The following is a 17,166-nucleotide window of genomic DNA, read 5'->3' as shown; positions in this document are numbered from 1 at the left end:
AAACCAAACTCAGGTTAATTTATTTCCACATCAGATTTTTGTCTTTTCCCTAGATTATTCTTAAATTCTTAAGAAAATTTATTAACCAATCTCTGAAATTTAATTTAACCAAGCTCTGAATATATTAATTATAAATATAGTTTATAATTATAATATAACACTGAGAAGACTTAACAACAACAACGACCTGCTTACAGGACAGGGCTCTCTGCATTGCCCTTTAATGGTGAGGTGAAACGAGAAGACACCCACATTCTGACTTCAATGTAGGATATGCAGATTCTAGGACATTTAATACAGAAACATGATACCAACAACAGAGACTGTGTGAAAAATAAAAGTGTGTTGGCACTACAGACAATTTCTTGGATTGGACGATCTAGCTTGCCTGGAGCCTAGAGTTGGTCTTCAGGGGTTGGGTCTCTTTGTATTTCAGGGGTTGGGTCTCTTTGTATTTAGCCCAAGGTTATTCCTTTCCATTCCCCTCATATTTTGGTGGGCCTATGCAAACAACAATTGCCACTCTAACACCGTTTTTACTGTGCTCCTTTGACTCTAATCCTTAAAAAAAAAACCTTAAAATTTGAGGTTAACTTAAGCTAATATGCATGTTCATGGAAAAGTAAAAAATACTATGCCTCTAATGTTTAAGGAGTTATGTAAGTTTTATGGCTTTAGATTGCCTTGTGTACTGTTAAGAAATATAATGTGTTACAATCTGGGGACTTGAGGGACAAAGTAATTGTACATGGATTCTGTTTTATTTACTTTAATGTTTTTTGGCTGAAAGTTCAAAGTTAAGATATCATCAAGGGGACTTCTTCTGAGAATTATGTTATGGGTGATTGTCCTTCCACTGTAACTTTACCTTGTCCTCTTTCTTTGCATCTTTGTTCTCATAATTAAAAATAAAAAAAATTAAAAAAAGAATGAGAAATAAACCTTTGCATATATGAAAAAAATATATAGGACAAATAAAGAGTGTAAGTCATTTTCCTCCAGCCTTTTCTCCCTAAATCCTACCTATAGTTCACGAAGCTCTGGCTTTGAGCAAGCTTCAGCCTTATATAATTCAAGGCCATATACTTATTCTTTGTTCTTTTTTTATTTTTTATTTAGACTGCATTTCCAGAATGAGGTCATTATGCTTTGATTTTCAAAAACTCAACTCTTAGTAGATTATTATATTCCTATATTCCTAGTTAAAGTAAATTCATCATATCAAAGTTAACACGCTGATATGTATATAATTTATTGGAATATGTAATATATGTTATTTGTAAGGAAAATGTCAAAAAATAAAAAATAGATTGAGAATCATATAATAAAATAGAGAAGTCTGAGAAAATAATGTCAAAATTGATGTTACCATGAATATTTTGCAATTTGGTTGTTCTTCCTAATAGATTATTATACAGACATAAGGAGAAACACATATACTTATCAGTTAAAAGCTAGTACTAATACTTCTTTGTATAATTAAGACATAGCTTAACATATCACTTTAAGTTTCCAAAGGGGTCTTCAAAACCATTTAACCCAATCACTACCATTTACAAATTACAAAAATTTAAAAATTTTTGTGTGGCTTAGAAGGACCTCAAAGGGCTGTGCACATGCTCTGAATGTGGGAGTTACAAGTTTAATTCTTGGAGCACAACATAACCTTCAATAGCTCTGAAGACTGAGCCAAGAATAATACCCTTCACATACACTATTAGACACATATATGCATGCATGCAAACAGACATACACTGCAAGCACTACTATATTTTATTTACATTGTTTAGCATATCAGATTTCTTTGATAGCAAAATGTATATTGGGAAACCCAAAACATTGGTCTTATATTTTAACTCTAAACTAGTTTCTGAAGTCTCTCTTTAATTCCTGAAAAATTGCGACTGAAAGTCCAACAATACACTGTATGCATTCAAACTTTTATCCAAGAATCTTTTATTTAGAACATTGTTTATAAAGAAAGGCAGGGAGCCTAAAGGAAGCAACAATGTTTTATTAAGCAAAACTTTCATCATAGGAAGAGAGGCTATTATTGAGAAATTGTTTGTCTCTGAACTCCGGGAAATTTCACCAAAGATCCAGTCTATTAATAGAATAAGAAAATTAGAAGCATGCTATGGTATTTAATGCCATATGGCTTTTAGGCATTTTTGCTTTTTTTTTTTTTTTTTTTTGCTTAACCCCATTTTATCAGTAAATATTCTCAATATTAAAACACTAACTCTCAAACTTCAGTGTGATTAAAGTCATTCAAAATATTTATTTTAACATGTATTTTGTTTTATAATTTTAATTAGAAATTCTGTTTGTTTTTTTGTTTTTTGTTTTTTGTTTTTTTTTTGGTTTTTGGGTCACACCCGACAGTGCTGAGGGGTTACTCCTGGCTGTCTGCTCAGAAATAGCTCCTGGCAGGCACAGGGGACCATATCAGACACCAGGATTTGAACCAAATACCTTTGGTCCTGGATCAGCTGCTTGCAAGGCAAAGCCGCTGTGTTATCTCTCCGGGCCCCTAATTAGAAATTCTTAATGAAGAAAGAATTATGTCTGTGTCTGGCTCAGCTTGTTAAACTAAAACAAAACCAACCTTTGTGCTTGTTGCTCAAGGCCTTAATAATTCAATTCAATTAAAAAATACTAAAGCAAAACTTGGAAGATTTTTGTGTCATAGACCTGGTTTCTAAGTAGAATGCTTCAATGAATAATAATTCAGAGTAGTAAGCCAAAAGACCAGGTTTTAAAAATAAAATCATTAAAATATTGCTTTAACTTTCTTAGTCTGATGTTTTTCACATTCTAGTCTCTAGGTCATATAGTTAGAAGTACATGAAACACAATCTGTGAAGAACACTTAGTGTTCTTAGTTCGGGGAATACAGATGAAATACTCATGTCTGACCAGTTGCCACAGAAATATTCTCAAGTAAAGTCACAGCATCAGAATTAGAAACTGAATAGAAAACACTAGAAATCATTCCTAATGAAAATTTGTAACAGTATATGCTTTATAAACTTCATTTTCAGAGGAAACTTTTTCAAATGTACTGTTCCTTAACCATCAGGGCTTTTAGTATGCCTAACTATAAATCTTGTAGATATGGAAGTATTCACCCATGAGTGTCTCTCAAGCTCCATCTTGCTGCTATAAGATTTTCTTTTGGGAAATTTTGATTAAATTTGCTTTCCCAAATGTGCTTGTAGAAGAACAAATTTCTTGATGGTCTTAATATTTTTGTAAAGTAGTGGAAGAAAAATAATTTTCTAGTGGATCCTTCTAATTGCCTTCTAGTGAGAAAATTTCTTTAATAAAGGATATATTAGCAGGAGAAAAACAATCAGAAGTTTAATAATATCTGTATACATGGAAAATACTAATATTCAGACATGGGAAATATACAAAGAAAATAGCTTTGGAAATGATCCAATCTACCATCATCTTTTAATAACAATCTTTAGTTGAAGATAAAGGAAAGGTTTTGTGATGAAGGCAGAAGCCAATTATATTAGTTGATTAGAAAAAGTACAGTAATAAATATGTGAATATCTTTATTTTATTTTATTTTATTTTATTTTTTGGTTTTTGGGTCACACCCGGTAGTGCTCAGGGGTTACTCCTGGCTTCATACTCAGAAATTGCTCCCGGCAGGCTCCAGGGACCATATGGGATTGCTGGGATTCGAACCAATGACCTTCTGCATGAAAGGCAAACACCTTACCTCCATGCTATCTTCCTGCCCCTCTTTATTTATCCATTAATAAAAGTTTCTAGAATTTGGTTGTCTACCACTCCTGATATGGAAAAGGAAGCAGCCCTATAAATGTAGATGACTTTCCCTTAGAAATGTCTGTTACAAAATGGTAACCTGCTAGGATTTTTGTTTTTCTTATTCAGTGTCTTTTATTTCTTTATAAATAGCTATCTTAAAATAATCCTTATGCTAGAAATACATTTTGGAGATGTATATTTATTTTCCTTTCACATATGAGACTTTATAAAACTATTCAAATAAGAACTTTTTTTTGGGGGGGTCACACCCGGGCAGCACTCAAGGGTTACTCCTGGCTTTATGCTCAGAAATCGCCCCTGGCAGGCACGGGGGACCATATGGGATGCCGGGATTCGAACCACCGTCTTTCTGCATGAAAGGCAAACGCCTTACCTCCATGCTATTTCTCCGGTCCCTCAAATAAGAACTTTTAAGACATCTAAAGTTGTCTTAAAATGTGGGGTTTAGTTCAGACAAGGGCATCTGAGCTTCAAGAAAAATCAGTAATCATTCTCTAGAAGAGTAAAGTTGGAAGATAATGGAGAGAAATGTTATATTATCTATAGAACTGTCCTTCCTAACTCTAAAATTTAATTTTATGTGCAGTGTTAAACATGAAATCATTCCCTATCATTTTGTAATCTCGTCTCTTTCCTAAATTCCCCAGACCCCATCTCATTCTCTTACTTGGCATATGAACCCTTAGTGTAAGTTTTCCATCTCCTTCTTTATGCAATTGTATTTCAAATTGTCCTCCCATTAACCTGACTGATGAAATTTTATTATTCAACAAGCGCAAAGAACTTCAGAAAGGTAGAAGACACCTTTCACTTTCACACCTATATTCTGAATGCTTGTTTCTAAAGGAAACTTTCAATATTTTATGTTTTTAATTTTTTATGTTTAGAATGTGCTTTAAAAAAAGCAAATAAACTGAAAAACTCACACCCTGTGGAGTTTGGTAAATATATTTTAATTCATAAGAAAGTGAAGGAAGTGGATACAAAAAGGTCTAATAAACTTCTATGGAGTTATTAAACTTTGACGATACGCATTTGGTTGAGTGGGAAGGTTCCCACTTAAATGTGGGAATTCTTAAATGTGGTGCTATAAAACAAATTTTATCAATTAAAAAACTGTCTGATAAAAGCAGTATATAGGTACATCATTGAGCAAATATTTACTGCATTCTTTCCCCCTCCCACTTTTTTTTTTTTTAAAGAGAACATTACAGTCAAGTCCCTTAAGGGATTAACTGAACAAAGCAAAGAATAAAAGGCATAATTCATGGGTTTAAAAATCAGTGACAAACCGACTGAAATCCAGGTGGAAATGAAAGAAAACAGCACTGACAATTGACTGCAGCTATGCGAATCAGCTATGAGAACTGAACCTGACATTCCACATAGGGACCTGGAGAGAGCTGGAGAGTTAGTGAGAAAATGTCACAGCACATTCCCCAGAGCCCTTTCTTTTATAGCTGCAAAACCTTTCTTGCTCTAAAGCAGACTGACACTTCTATTGAAATGTGGAGTTACCTCGCAGAGGCAGAGCTTCTCACTAGTTGGTCTCTTTATCATTACTTCTGTGATCTAAAATCTGCCATTGTCTTGTCCTAACAAATCAGGAGAAATCTGCAAACTGAGAGTTATGTTACTGTGGCACTGGGGCACCTGCCTGTCAGAACAGAACATTCTGCATGCACTGCTAGACTTCTCATATATCTACAAAAAAATAATAGGCAACTTGACGTGTATACTTTTCTCCAAAATATTTTCCTAGATATCAACTTGAAAAAGAAGGTATTTTATTGGTCATGTAGCCCATTATTATCTACCTAAATACTATTATTTTATGGTATTTAAGTGCAAAAAACAGCCCTACAAATTACTCAATGAAATTATAAACATTAAATTATCAAGGGATTTTTTTCCTGTTAGCCTAGGTCTGGCATGGTACATTTCTATCTACATGTGTATTTAAATAGACATTGCAAATTAATTTATTGATGTTTAACATGTAAATGGCTTGAACATAATTAAGTGTCTCTTACTTAGATATTTTTTGAGCCACAGCAGCAATACTCAGGGGCTACTCCTGGTTCTGCATTCAATAATTACTTCTAGCTGTCATAATGCTTGGAGGACCATCTGGAACACTGAGATTCTAATCTGCATTGGCACCGTGCAAAGAAAATGCCCTACCAGCTGTATTATCCCCTATAAAACTCAGCTTATTTTATCCCAACACTCCCAAACAATCTTGAAAACATGTTACAAATTGCTAATGAGAGTCTACTATATACTATTTAATAATATCACTAAATTGTCAAAAAAGTATTGTACTATTGCAAAAAATGTACAAGTTTTAGATTTAATTGTTTTTTTTCTTTAAAAGATAGTGTGTGAATTCCTAATTTCCTATACCTAGAAATTGACCTTATTTAAAAATGGATCTCTGGCATATGCTTAATTGGTTTGATTGAACTCATATTGGAGTTTTAGTTCTCAAAACTAAAAATTTGAAAACATAACCATGCGAAGACAAAAATAGTGGGGAAAAAGACTTATAAAAGTTGAGATAGAAATTGGGATTATGTATCTGTAAACCCAGAAACCTAACAGTTGACACCAAAATCTAAGAATAGGAAAGAAATAATTCTACCCTGTCTCAAAAGTTTTATATTCTTCCAAAACTTGACTTCATACTTCTTGCCTCAGAGACAGCATTAACCATGGTACCTAAATAAAGACATAAAAATGAAAAGGGCAGCCAAATAAGTAAATACATAAATAAATAAAAGTGGCTGCTTTGGGAAACTAATTTAGTATATAGGATCAATATTTTGGTTAATTTTTATTCAACTAGCTATGGGTCTAATATAAGAATGATGTTACCCAAAGAAAATTGTATTGATAGAGATAAGGAGTACCATCATAAAATGTATAACATATGATTAACAGTTGACTTAATATAAAATCAGTAGACTCCAGTGAATAGCAATGACAAGAAGTTGGAATGAAGAGAGTATAGCAGATAAGATACCTCTATTGTTTGCAGCCAATCTAGGTTTGATACTTGATCTCCTATATGGTCCTCTGAGTCAATCAGAAGTGATTTCTAAACACAGAGTCAGGAATCTTAAGTCCTAAGTATCAATTCCCTCAACAAAAAAAAAATGTTCTTCTGGGTTTGGAGAGATAGCACAGCGGAGTTTGCCTTGCAAGCAGCCTATCCAGGACCTAAAGTAGTTGGTTTGAGTCCCAGCATCCCATATAGTCCCCCGTGCCTGCCAGGAGCTATTTCTGAGCAGATAGCCAGGAGTAAGCCCCGAGTACCTCCAGCTGTGCCACCCCCCCAAAAAAATGTTCTTCTTGTGTCATCAGACTAGGTAAAAGTCTAGCCACTGAATGTATAACATGATGTAAGAGTCTACAAACAGTAACTATACTAATTTCACAAAATGAATTATACAAATGTCCCTTCTATCTGAACAATTTATTTTGTATTAAAGTAAATATAAAGTCATTCCTCTGTCAGTGTGTGAGATCTCTCTCTCTCTTCATTGCCATTGTTGCTCAACCATCCCTTGGCATGATAGATAAATCACTATACAATGTCTCCATGTTGTCATTCATCATTTTAATCTACATGATATTAATATATTTGTTGATTCATTAATAAAAACAATGTTTTTTTTCTACTTCCATGCATGAAACATTCTTATAATTCCACTTCTGGTATATTGTTGTATTTTGTCTTCATCTATAAGCATATGTGTTCTTAGCATTTAGTCTAATTATCCCATAAGTTATTTAAGAAAAAAATTTTACTAAACTCTTTTTTTCTCATCTACTACCATTAAAAATAATATCCAACAACAGAATCAAGATACCTGATCTACAGCAAGTTATATTCAAAAGGGACCTGTTACACTAGCAGTCCAGGGGTAGAGAAAGGGAAGAAATATGGGATACATGCTGGGAGCAGGGGCAGAAGGAGGACAACACTGGCAATGGGAATGGCCTAAATTCAGTCACTATGTACCATAAATATAACTGTGAAAGACTTATAATGCATATTGGTCACAATAAAAATTTTAAAAAATTTTTATTTTATAGGGGCCGAAGCAATGACACAGCAGTATTGCATTTGCCTTGTACACGACTGATCCAAGACAGACTGAGGTTCCCCCAAGCCAGGGGGATTTCTTTTTTTTTTCCTTTCAGAAATTGCTCCTGGCTTGGGGAACCATATGGAATGTGGGGGATTGAACCACAGTTCGTCTTAGGCTAGCCCTGGCAAGGCAGATGCCTTACCACTCCGTAGCAGCAATTTTCCCCAGCAGCAATTTCCCCCAGCAGCAATTTCTGAGCACATAGTTAGGAATAACACCTGAGCATCACCGGTGTGGCCCAAAATAAAAAATATCTATTTTATAATGTACATTAGATTGCACTAGTTTAAAATCCTTGATATAGAAAACCACAAAGAGAAGTTTAAAATTTTTATAACAAAAATAGTATAATTATAAAACTGTTAATAAAACATTTGAAAACTTATACAAAATATCAAGACTGACTAGTATTATTACTTTTAAATTACCCAAAATCTGAAAATGTACAAAGTCAAATTTTGGTGAACAGTGAAACAATATGAATTACTATTCATTGTTGTTGTAAATAAAAAATGGCACAGCCATCTTGGAATTTAATTTGTTAGTTTATTATTAATTTTATAAATCAAAATATTCTTACAATTTAATCTAGAAATTCTCTTTAGTATCTATACATAGGTGTTGACAACATTTGTATACATGAAATTCTGTACATTAAGTTTTACACATATTTTTAGAAAAATTGGAGGCAATCAAGATAAACTGATACATTTGAATAATAGATTATTATTTGTTATTTCTTAAAGTAAACTTTCTAGGCATAAAAATACATAAAGGAACTTTAAGAAGCATATTGCTAGATTAAAGAAACTGAAGTGAGAAGACTGTATATATATATATATTTTTTTTCAACTAGAGGGTGTTCTAAGAAAATGAAAATTATGGAATAGAGAAGAAAACGTATTTATCAGGACTTAGTGGGGTGTTCAGAGGAAGGAGGGAGAGAAATATAGGAAAGAAAAGTGGAAGTTTTAGGGTCATAAAAATACTCTGTACAATACCATACCAATGAATAAATGTCATAATACATTTGTTCAGACTCTAAAGAAGTATGAATCTAAAAGAATTAAACTATCTACACAAGATCTACACAAGATCAATTCCTGACACTATGTAGTCCCTTGAGCACTGCCAGGATAGCACCATTATCCTGAGCACTCCAAGCATGGTGTGACCAAGGAGGCTCTTAAACACAGCAGGGTACTACTAAGATATAAGGGTCAGAACAGTATTATAAACCACTGTATTGAACCGTTAGATGATTGGTCAGAAATCACCAGGACAGGCTGTGGTGCACTCTAATTTTGTGGTATTATGCAGAGCTCACTTATAGCCCCTTCAAAATAAATAATTACAGTTTTTAAAAATGTGAATAATAATGTGAACTTCAGACTTTTAATAAGTATAATGTATAGTTTCATTAATTGTAACAAATATATTAATCTATTTGGGAAATGGATGCATATGTGGGAATATATTTCCAAAGAAATGTCTATGTTTTTTTTTCAATTTTGCTATGCATCTTAAATTCCTCTTTTAAATTATATTTCAACATAATATACCTAAAATTAAAAAATAAGAATATTGGGGCCAGAGCAGTGGCACAGGAGATAGGGTGTTAATCTTGTGCAAGCTAACCTAGGACGGACTGCTGTTTCATCCCCCAATGTCCCATATGTTCCCCCAAGCCAGGGGCAATTTCTGAACTCATAGCCAGGAGTAAACCCTGAGCATCACCTGGTGTGGCCCAGGTGTTATAATAATAATAAAATAATAATAATAATAATAATAATAAAAGTTATAATAATAAATAAAATAAGAATATTAATAAAAAGTAATGACTTTCTACAGAATCTATTTTATATCTATTCATATTATTAACTATTATTAACACCCTTATTATATATTATATATTATATATTAACACCCTTATGCTACTTTAAAAATCTCTTCTTACTTCCAAATTTCTAATGTGTAGGATAAGGCATCCAATTCTTTAATTAAAGAAGGTGTTCTCCTTAAGCATAAAATGCCATGAAACTTACAGGAGAGATAATTAATCTAGGAGCATTCATTATAATGATACATTCCACAAGTTTTTGTTGAAAATAAATGATATTAATAAGAAGTGGAGAGATAACTGTTTTTAGTTGTCAATGTCTAAAATATATTTTATTTAATCTTCAAAATCATCCAATATATTTAACTTTACATTACAAACGTTTTAGAAAATAATATAGGAAGAAATATCAGAGATTTATTTTTCATGCAATCAATGTGAAATGAATAAAACCTCGAAGTCAGTGTTAGCAACTTCATATGACACTAAGCCCAGAAAATATGACTGTAGAATCAGATAAACAAAATTAGTCACCAATAAGACAAGAATCACTTCTGTTGTATTAAGTAGAAAAAAAGAGATTATACAGTAGGGGTATCTGAACAATGTAGCTTAGTGGTTAACATTTGATGATTTTTTTTAGGTTTTGTTTTCAATAATTATAAAATTATAAACTTTATCAATTTTATTTTCTTAGGAACATAAAATCAATTTGGTTGTATGGTCATAAAAAATAAAACATAGTTTGGTAAGATATACTGGGAGATGTAGAAAATTGGTTGGCAAAATTAGCTATTTTAACAGCCTGAATCTATAATAAAAGTAGTGAATAACTCTTGAAAGTTATCATAATATCATTTTTTTATTTTTTCTCATTATACAGACTGTTTCATTAAAAAACTAGAAAAATGCACTTGTAGTTATTTTTAACTTGCTTTTTTATCTTTGTTTTGCATTAATATTTGTAAATGTATGTAACTATCATTCTGCTAAAATGCTTTTAAGATTAATAGAATAGTAAATTGTTATAAAAACCTCAAGATAATAAAAATTTAGTTAATGAAATTCCATATTAATTAAGCTTCTACTTACTTCATAGAAAACTAATCTCTTCTATTATATTTATAGTGAAAGTGTGAAAGAAATTGGTATACAAATTGGTTTAGTATTTAAAGAAGTCTAGACGATTTCTTTCCGTCTAGAAGTGCTTTTGTCCTCCATTTCAGCTGAGCTATAGCTCATTCAGAGTCACACATCTCCATCTGGTGGTGAAATCCTACACTAAATGTTTCAAGAAGTTTTAACGTTTTTAAGTTGTGAGATACAGAATTAAAAAGTTATTGATGGTTGGCATACAATGTCCCAATACCCATCCTTCCACCAATTTATATTTCTCTCCACCAATGTCCCATTTTCCTTCCCAAACACAGCATGTTTTTTTGACAATCACTTTTCTTCTCCAACATTTCTCATTATTTTTTCCTTTAAGGAACTGTGGTTTACAAACATTGTTACTAAGAGTATCATGCATATCGCTTTCCCTCCTTTCAGTGCCTGCCTGGTACTTGTCCAGAGAGATCCTTTCCAGTTATCATTGTCATAGTAATCCCTTTCTCTATCCTAAAAGCACTCACCTTCATGTGTTTTTGTTTTGTTTCTTTGTTTCTTTTTGTTTTGTTTTTTTTTGGGGGGGGCACATCCGGTGACGCTCAGGTGTTACTCCTGACTATGTGCGCAGAAATCGTTCCTGGCTTGAGGGACCATATGGGACACCAGGGGGTCGAACTGCGTCTGTCCTAGGTTAGCTTGTGCAAGGCAGACCCCTTACTACTTGTGCCACCACTCCGCCCACACCCCCATGTTTTAACTTTTTAGGCTTCCTACCCTTTTAACTAATATTGTTTATTTAAATTTGTTTCTGGATCACAAAGTCAGTGAATGGCATTCAAAATAATTAGTGAAAGGAATTACAGGTGGACCATGACACACCAGTGGCGAAACTGGTTCAGTAGTTCTGTAAATGTAAAACAGCTTCAAAATTATTATAAGTTATGGTATATTAATACAATAATAATTAATTAAAGTAATAATTTGTGTCTCACTTTGTTCATAAAAGTCACTAAATCATGGCAATAAAAATGCTTTTTGGGGAATCTACCAATATGGCTTAGAGGTCAACTGCATCCCTTGTGAAGTTGAAGACCTGGGCTCTATAAGAAGCACAGGAAGGAAAGAAAAATAAAGTAGGAAGGGAAAAAGAAGGAAAAGTAAAAATGAGGAATAAAAGGGACAAAAGGAGAGGTGACAAAGGATAGAAGAGAGGAAGCAAAAACTATTCTCCCCAATCCCCAAAAGACAAAAAAACTACCTTTTAGATTGATTGTTTTCAAATATCTTTCATGGTGACACATGTGCAATTATTAAAATTCAACTTTTTGGTCTAGGATTATTTAGTATGAAACAAGTTAAAAATGGGCTAAATTGAAAACATATTCTCACTTTACTTTCCAGAAATCCAACAAATTTATTTATTATAGGAATCTTTTATTTAGACTATAGTTTATCTTTGGGGGTTATTTTTTGGGGGGTTCACACCTGGTGATGCTTAGGGGTTACTCCTGGCTTTGCTCTCAGAAATCGCTCCTGGATATGGGAAACATATGGGACTACTGGGATTGAACCAGGTCCATCCTGGATCTGCCCCATCACTGTGCTATCTCTCTGGGCCCTATAGCTTATCTTTTTAAGAATGAATATTGTTATTTACTTATATGCATACCATTGAAATTATTATAGCTTTATTATAATACTTAAGAATGCTAATAAAATCTGAAATAACATACATTTTATATTATTTGATACCTAGTTGAATTTATAAAGAACTTTTTCAATCAAAATACATTTATCAAGCTAGTTTCTACTTCAAAATCACAGCACTGTACTATCTCTAAATCAACTTCCAGATCATTCTCATTTCTTCAAAACAATAGTTGAGACTTAATCCTTTGGGGTAAAAGTGACAAATTAATCAACCCTATGTTTGAATAGCATCTTTCATTTCACTTGTCAAATCCAACCAATGCTTTCAGCAATACCTCTTTAAATTTAATTCCATAAATTTAAATATAATAAATAATAAATTTAAAACTAAATTCTTATTAAAATCAGTCTTGGGGGATTTATTATCTAACCATGACTTTATGATAATATGGTACATTTTGTGGATTTTCAATATTGTTTTGCTGATTTTTAATAAAGTGCTTCATATTGTTTTATTTTCTATATTTTTTTATCTAAACTGATTACAAAGTTGTTGAAGAACTTCACATTGTTACATTGCTATCTCATTCTATCCAACTAGTATTTATAGTAATTTATAATTTTTGGTATGTTCCATATGTCTCAGCATGACTCAAAATGATTATTATTACTTTATTCTCCATCAACTCATATTAAGACCACACTATACTGATTATTGTCAACTTATTTATTCTGTATTCTACATATATGATAGGTTATAGGTAGATACAGATTCTAACTCTTCACATAGTTGTTTTGGTTCTTTTTACCTTAGATACATGTGAATCACATTAACTATTGGTCACTGTCTAGTAAAATCCCCATTCTGGAAAAAATGAGGAAAATATTTTAGTCATAATAAACTATTTTCAGAATAATGATACATCACTATAATAAAAATAAATGGCCCTTTTCTTTTCCAGAGGCGAGCTGCTGATAATTTAAGAAGACACCACCAATATCAAGTAAGTCATTGTTGTATTCTGTCGTAAAATTCATATTAAAATACCACCCCCTCTTCAAAACTGATTAAAGAAATCATATTCATACACTGAATCTCAATTGTGTTATTTCTAAATGCCTCAGGAAGTTATGAGGAACCTGGTGAAGCGATATGTTGCTGCAATGATTAGAGATGCAAAAACTGAAGAAGGCTTGACAGAAGAGAACTTTAAGGTAACCATTGTCATCTTTGTCACCCAGAGACAGACTGCAAAAATGAGATCAGGCACAACACATTTAGTGTAAATGCTGGGAACTCAGCCATGTGTTCAGCAAGACTTGTTGTTTTTCTTTTTTTAATTAAAGTCTCATTAGATAATTGAGGGAAGGGGAGACAATGAAATTTCTTCCTAAATCTATATTTTTCAAATACATTTCACCTGAAATTTTAAGGTAATATATTTAGAGGCAGAGACAATTTTATTGCTTGATGAATTCATATTTACTAACTTCAGCAATATTCTACTGAGCGAGTCATAATTTTTCAAATTTCAGCCTGATTTTCAACACTGAAACTTACCCTCACCCATAGCTAACAGCAACAGAAACAATAATATGTGCCCATATACTCAGCAGAAATCCTAAGATGTGAAGTTACTTACAATTTTAAAGTCTTTCTCTTTGAGATTTTTGATTTGTTTGCTTTTTAGTTCTATCAAAAGAAATAGATTAATAATAATTTAAAAAAATTAAATGTAATACATAAAATAAATATTTATTAATATATACAACTATTTTAGGAAAATAATTACAACAGAGAAATATAAGCAGTCAGTTTAAGGTGAGAGATTAATTTTAAAATAAATCAAGCACAGATTAAAAATTAATGGTGGGCCCGGAGAGATAGCATAGAGGTGTTTGCCTTGCAAGCAGCCGATCCAGGACCTAAGGTGGTTGGTTCGAATCCCGGTGTCCCATATGGTCCCCCGTGCCTGCCAGGAGCTATTTCTGAGCAGATAGCCAGGAGTGGCCCCTGAGCACCACCGGGTGTGGCCCAAAAACCAAAAAAAAAAAAAAAAAATTAACTGGACAGAAAATGTTCCTTATAATCACAAGTACTCCATTTGCAAGTTGAATGATTCAGGCTATTTTGGAAGATTAAATTAAAGACAAGATAAGGAGACCACCATGAAGATCAAGTACGGATTTGTCATTCTGTTGTCCAAAACTAGTAGAGAAAGAGATAAATTTAAGACAGGCTTCCTTATCTGAAGGCAGAGCTGGCCAAAGCTGATTGCACCACATGTTGATAAAAATCACCTCCAAAGCAATTGGACAAATAACTACCAACTCTAGAAAGGTTACCTCCCTCTAATTTTGTTTCAGAAAGCATGTAGTCAGATAAACGAGCTAATAGAAAAATAATTTTAAAATAAATTTCTAGCAAAATGTGAGGTGAATATCAAACTGATGAATCTGTGGAGAAAGCCTTTAAAATTTCAGTTCCAAGAAACCCAATATTCATGACGATCCAGTGGCAGAAAAGATCTTTCTGATATTTACCTTTACCCTTAGTCTCGTGTTACTTCATAATCAACAGGAGAAATTAGGGAGCATCAAAATGACAGTTTCAGGAAGAGAACTGGCAGTGTATAACACAACAATTGTATAATACAATACAATCACAGCAGTGCAAAATCCTCACTCTTCATAATGAGGAAACGTCAGATCTGTACAATAAAAGAACAGATGATGCTTCCTGGAAGTGCTCTTTTCTTTCTTTTTAAAAATGTTGTTATTGTTGTTGTTCTCAATTTCACCTAGGAACTCAAGCAAGACATATCTAGCTTCCGCTTCGAAGTCCTGGGCTTACTCAGAGGAAGCAAACTGTCTACACTCCAGTCCGAGAAAGAGTCTTCTAATTCAGCTGACTCAGACGAAAAGAGTGATAACGAAGGTAGTAGCAAGGCCAAGAAAAAGAACTTCAGCCTTTTTGATTTAACCACGCTGATTCATCCGCGATCAGCAGCGATTGCTTCGGAAAGACTTAACATAAGCAATGGCTCTGCCCTGGTGGTGCAGGAGCCCATGCGAGAGAAGCAGAGAAAAGTGAATTTTGTAACTGATATCAAAAACTTCGGGTTATTTCATAGACGATCAAAACAAACCGCTGCCGAGCCAAATGCAAACCAAATCTTCTCTGTTTCAGAAGAGGTGGCTCGACAACGGGCTGAAGGACCACTGGAGAGAAATATTCAACTGGAATCTGGAGGATTAGCTTCAAGGGGTGACTTGAGCATCCCGGGGCTCAATGAGCAATGTGTCTTAGTAGACCATCGAGAAAGGAATACGGACACCCTGGGATTGCAGGTAGGCAAGAGAATGTGTTCCTTCTCGTCAGAGAAGGTGGTGGTGGAGGACACTGTTCCTATCATACCAAAGGAGAAGCATGCAAAGGATGAGGACTCTAGCATAGACTATGATTTAAGCCTCACAGATAAAGTCACCCAAGAAGATTATGTGACTACAAGACTGTGATCCTTGAAGAAGGAAGCATTGTATCCCACATATATATTTTCCATAGTGCTCTGGGTAGGGAGAGGTGTTTAAAACTAAATTAGCAAATGCTAAAGTCCACTTTATAACATTTATCAACTGAGGTTATTAACTTGTAACCTATCTAAAAGGCAAAGGCTACCATAATTCCATGTTTTGTAGCCTGCTTCTATTGTCAGAAATTATTTTACAAGTTTTTGTTTTTGTTAACAAATAAAGGCACCTTGTATTCTTGTACTGTTGCAATAACCACAAGGAGTTTTTAGCTATTTTTTTTTTCAATTAAAACAAATGTTATTTATTTCATGTGGTAGTTGGCTCCAATAACAGATATTTTTATATGCAAAAATGTAGCCAAATATTAGAGCTTTTCATTATTTAGGAGGCTATCCTAGAGATGGTTACTCATCAACATTTTTTAACCAAACCTATAGTTTGGCTTTAAAACAGTTACCAAATTATTTATTAAGAACATGTAAATAACTATCGCACACAATTAAAAGTGGTGGACCTTCTCACAGACACATGACCAAATTCATTCTTAAAATACAAGTCAGTTTTTAGTTTTTTTCAGTTTATCTTTAGTAAGAAAATATATATTTGTCTTTAATACATTTTAACAACATTTTGTTAGAAATAGTTGTATTTCAAGTCTTAAAGTCACATCTTTCAGGTTTAAATGTTAATCAATATATGAGGGTTTTCAAACACATGGCAAAAGTTTTCAGTGTTAGAAAAATAATTAGACTACTTTAAACACATTAAGCAAAGGGAGATTATTGTGTTCTCCTGATGGTAATATATTCTTTATAACAATCTAAATTTAAGAAAAATTGAATTATATTTTTAATGAGAGCAATACTTTTGCCAATTCAGAAGATTAGAAACATAGTAGTTTCCTCCTCTTTCCATAGTGCCTAGAATATATTTCATTAAAATTAAAATCTTGCATATTATTAATTGTAAAAGTAGAATCTTAACTCTCCATATGGCCAACATTCTCAATGGTTTGTATATTCTATTATTTTTCAATATGCATTTATTACATTCATCCAGAGGAAGATT

At 33.0% G+C, this 17,166-nt stretch overlaps 1 protein-coding gene across 1 annotated transcript in view; it reads left to right on the top strand.

Moving 5' to 3' along the window:
- Positions 1-16,612, top strand: part of TRPC4 (transient receptor potential cation channel subfamily C member 4) — a 207,908-nt gene extending 191,296 nt beyond the window's left edge. The window contains exons 9-12 of the mRNA XM_049778889.1: positions 13,527-13,568; positions 13,690-13,779; positions 15,370-15,502; positions 15,755-16,612. Coding sequence (XP_049634846.1) covers positions 13,527-13,568; positions 13,690-13,779; positions 15,370-15,502; positions 15,755-16,083 — 594 coding nt within the window. The 3' untranslated portion in view covers positions 16,084-16,612. The remainder of the gene's footprint in view (positions 1-13,526; positions 13,569-13,689; positions 13,780-15,369; positions 15,503-15,754) is intronic.
- The last annotated feature ends 554 nt before the right edge of the window (positions 16,613-17,166 follow it).

The sequence above is a fragment of the Suncus etruscus genome, chromosome 8, assembly GCF_024139225.1.
Source record: "Suncus etruscus isolate mSunEtr1 chromosome 8, mSunEtr1.pri.cur, whole genome shotgun sequence".
Classification (NCBI taxonomy): Eukaryota; Metazoa; Chordata; class Mammalia; order Eulipotyphla; family Soricidae; genus Suncus; species Suncus etruscus.
This window is presented reverse-complemented; position numbering and strand designations above follow the sequence as displayed.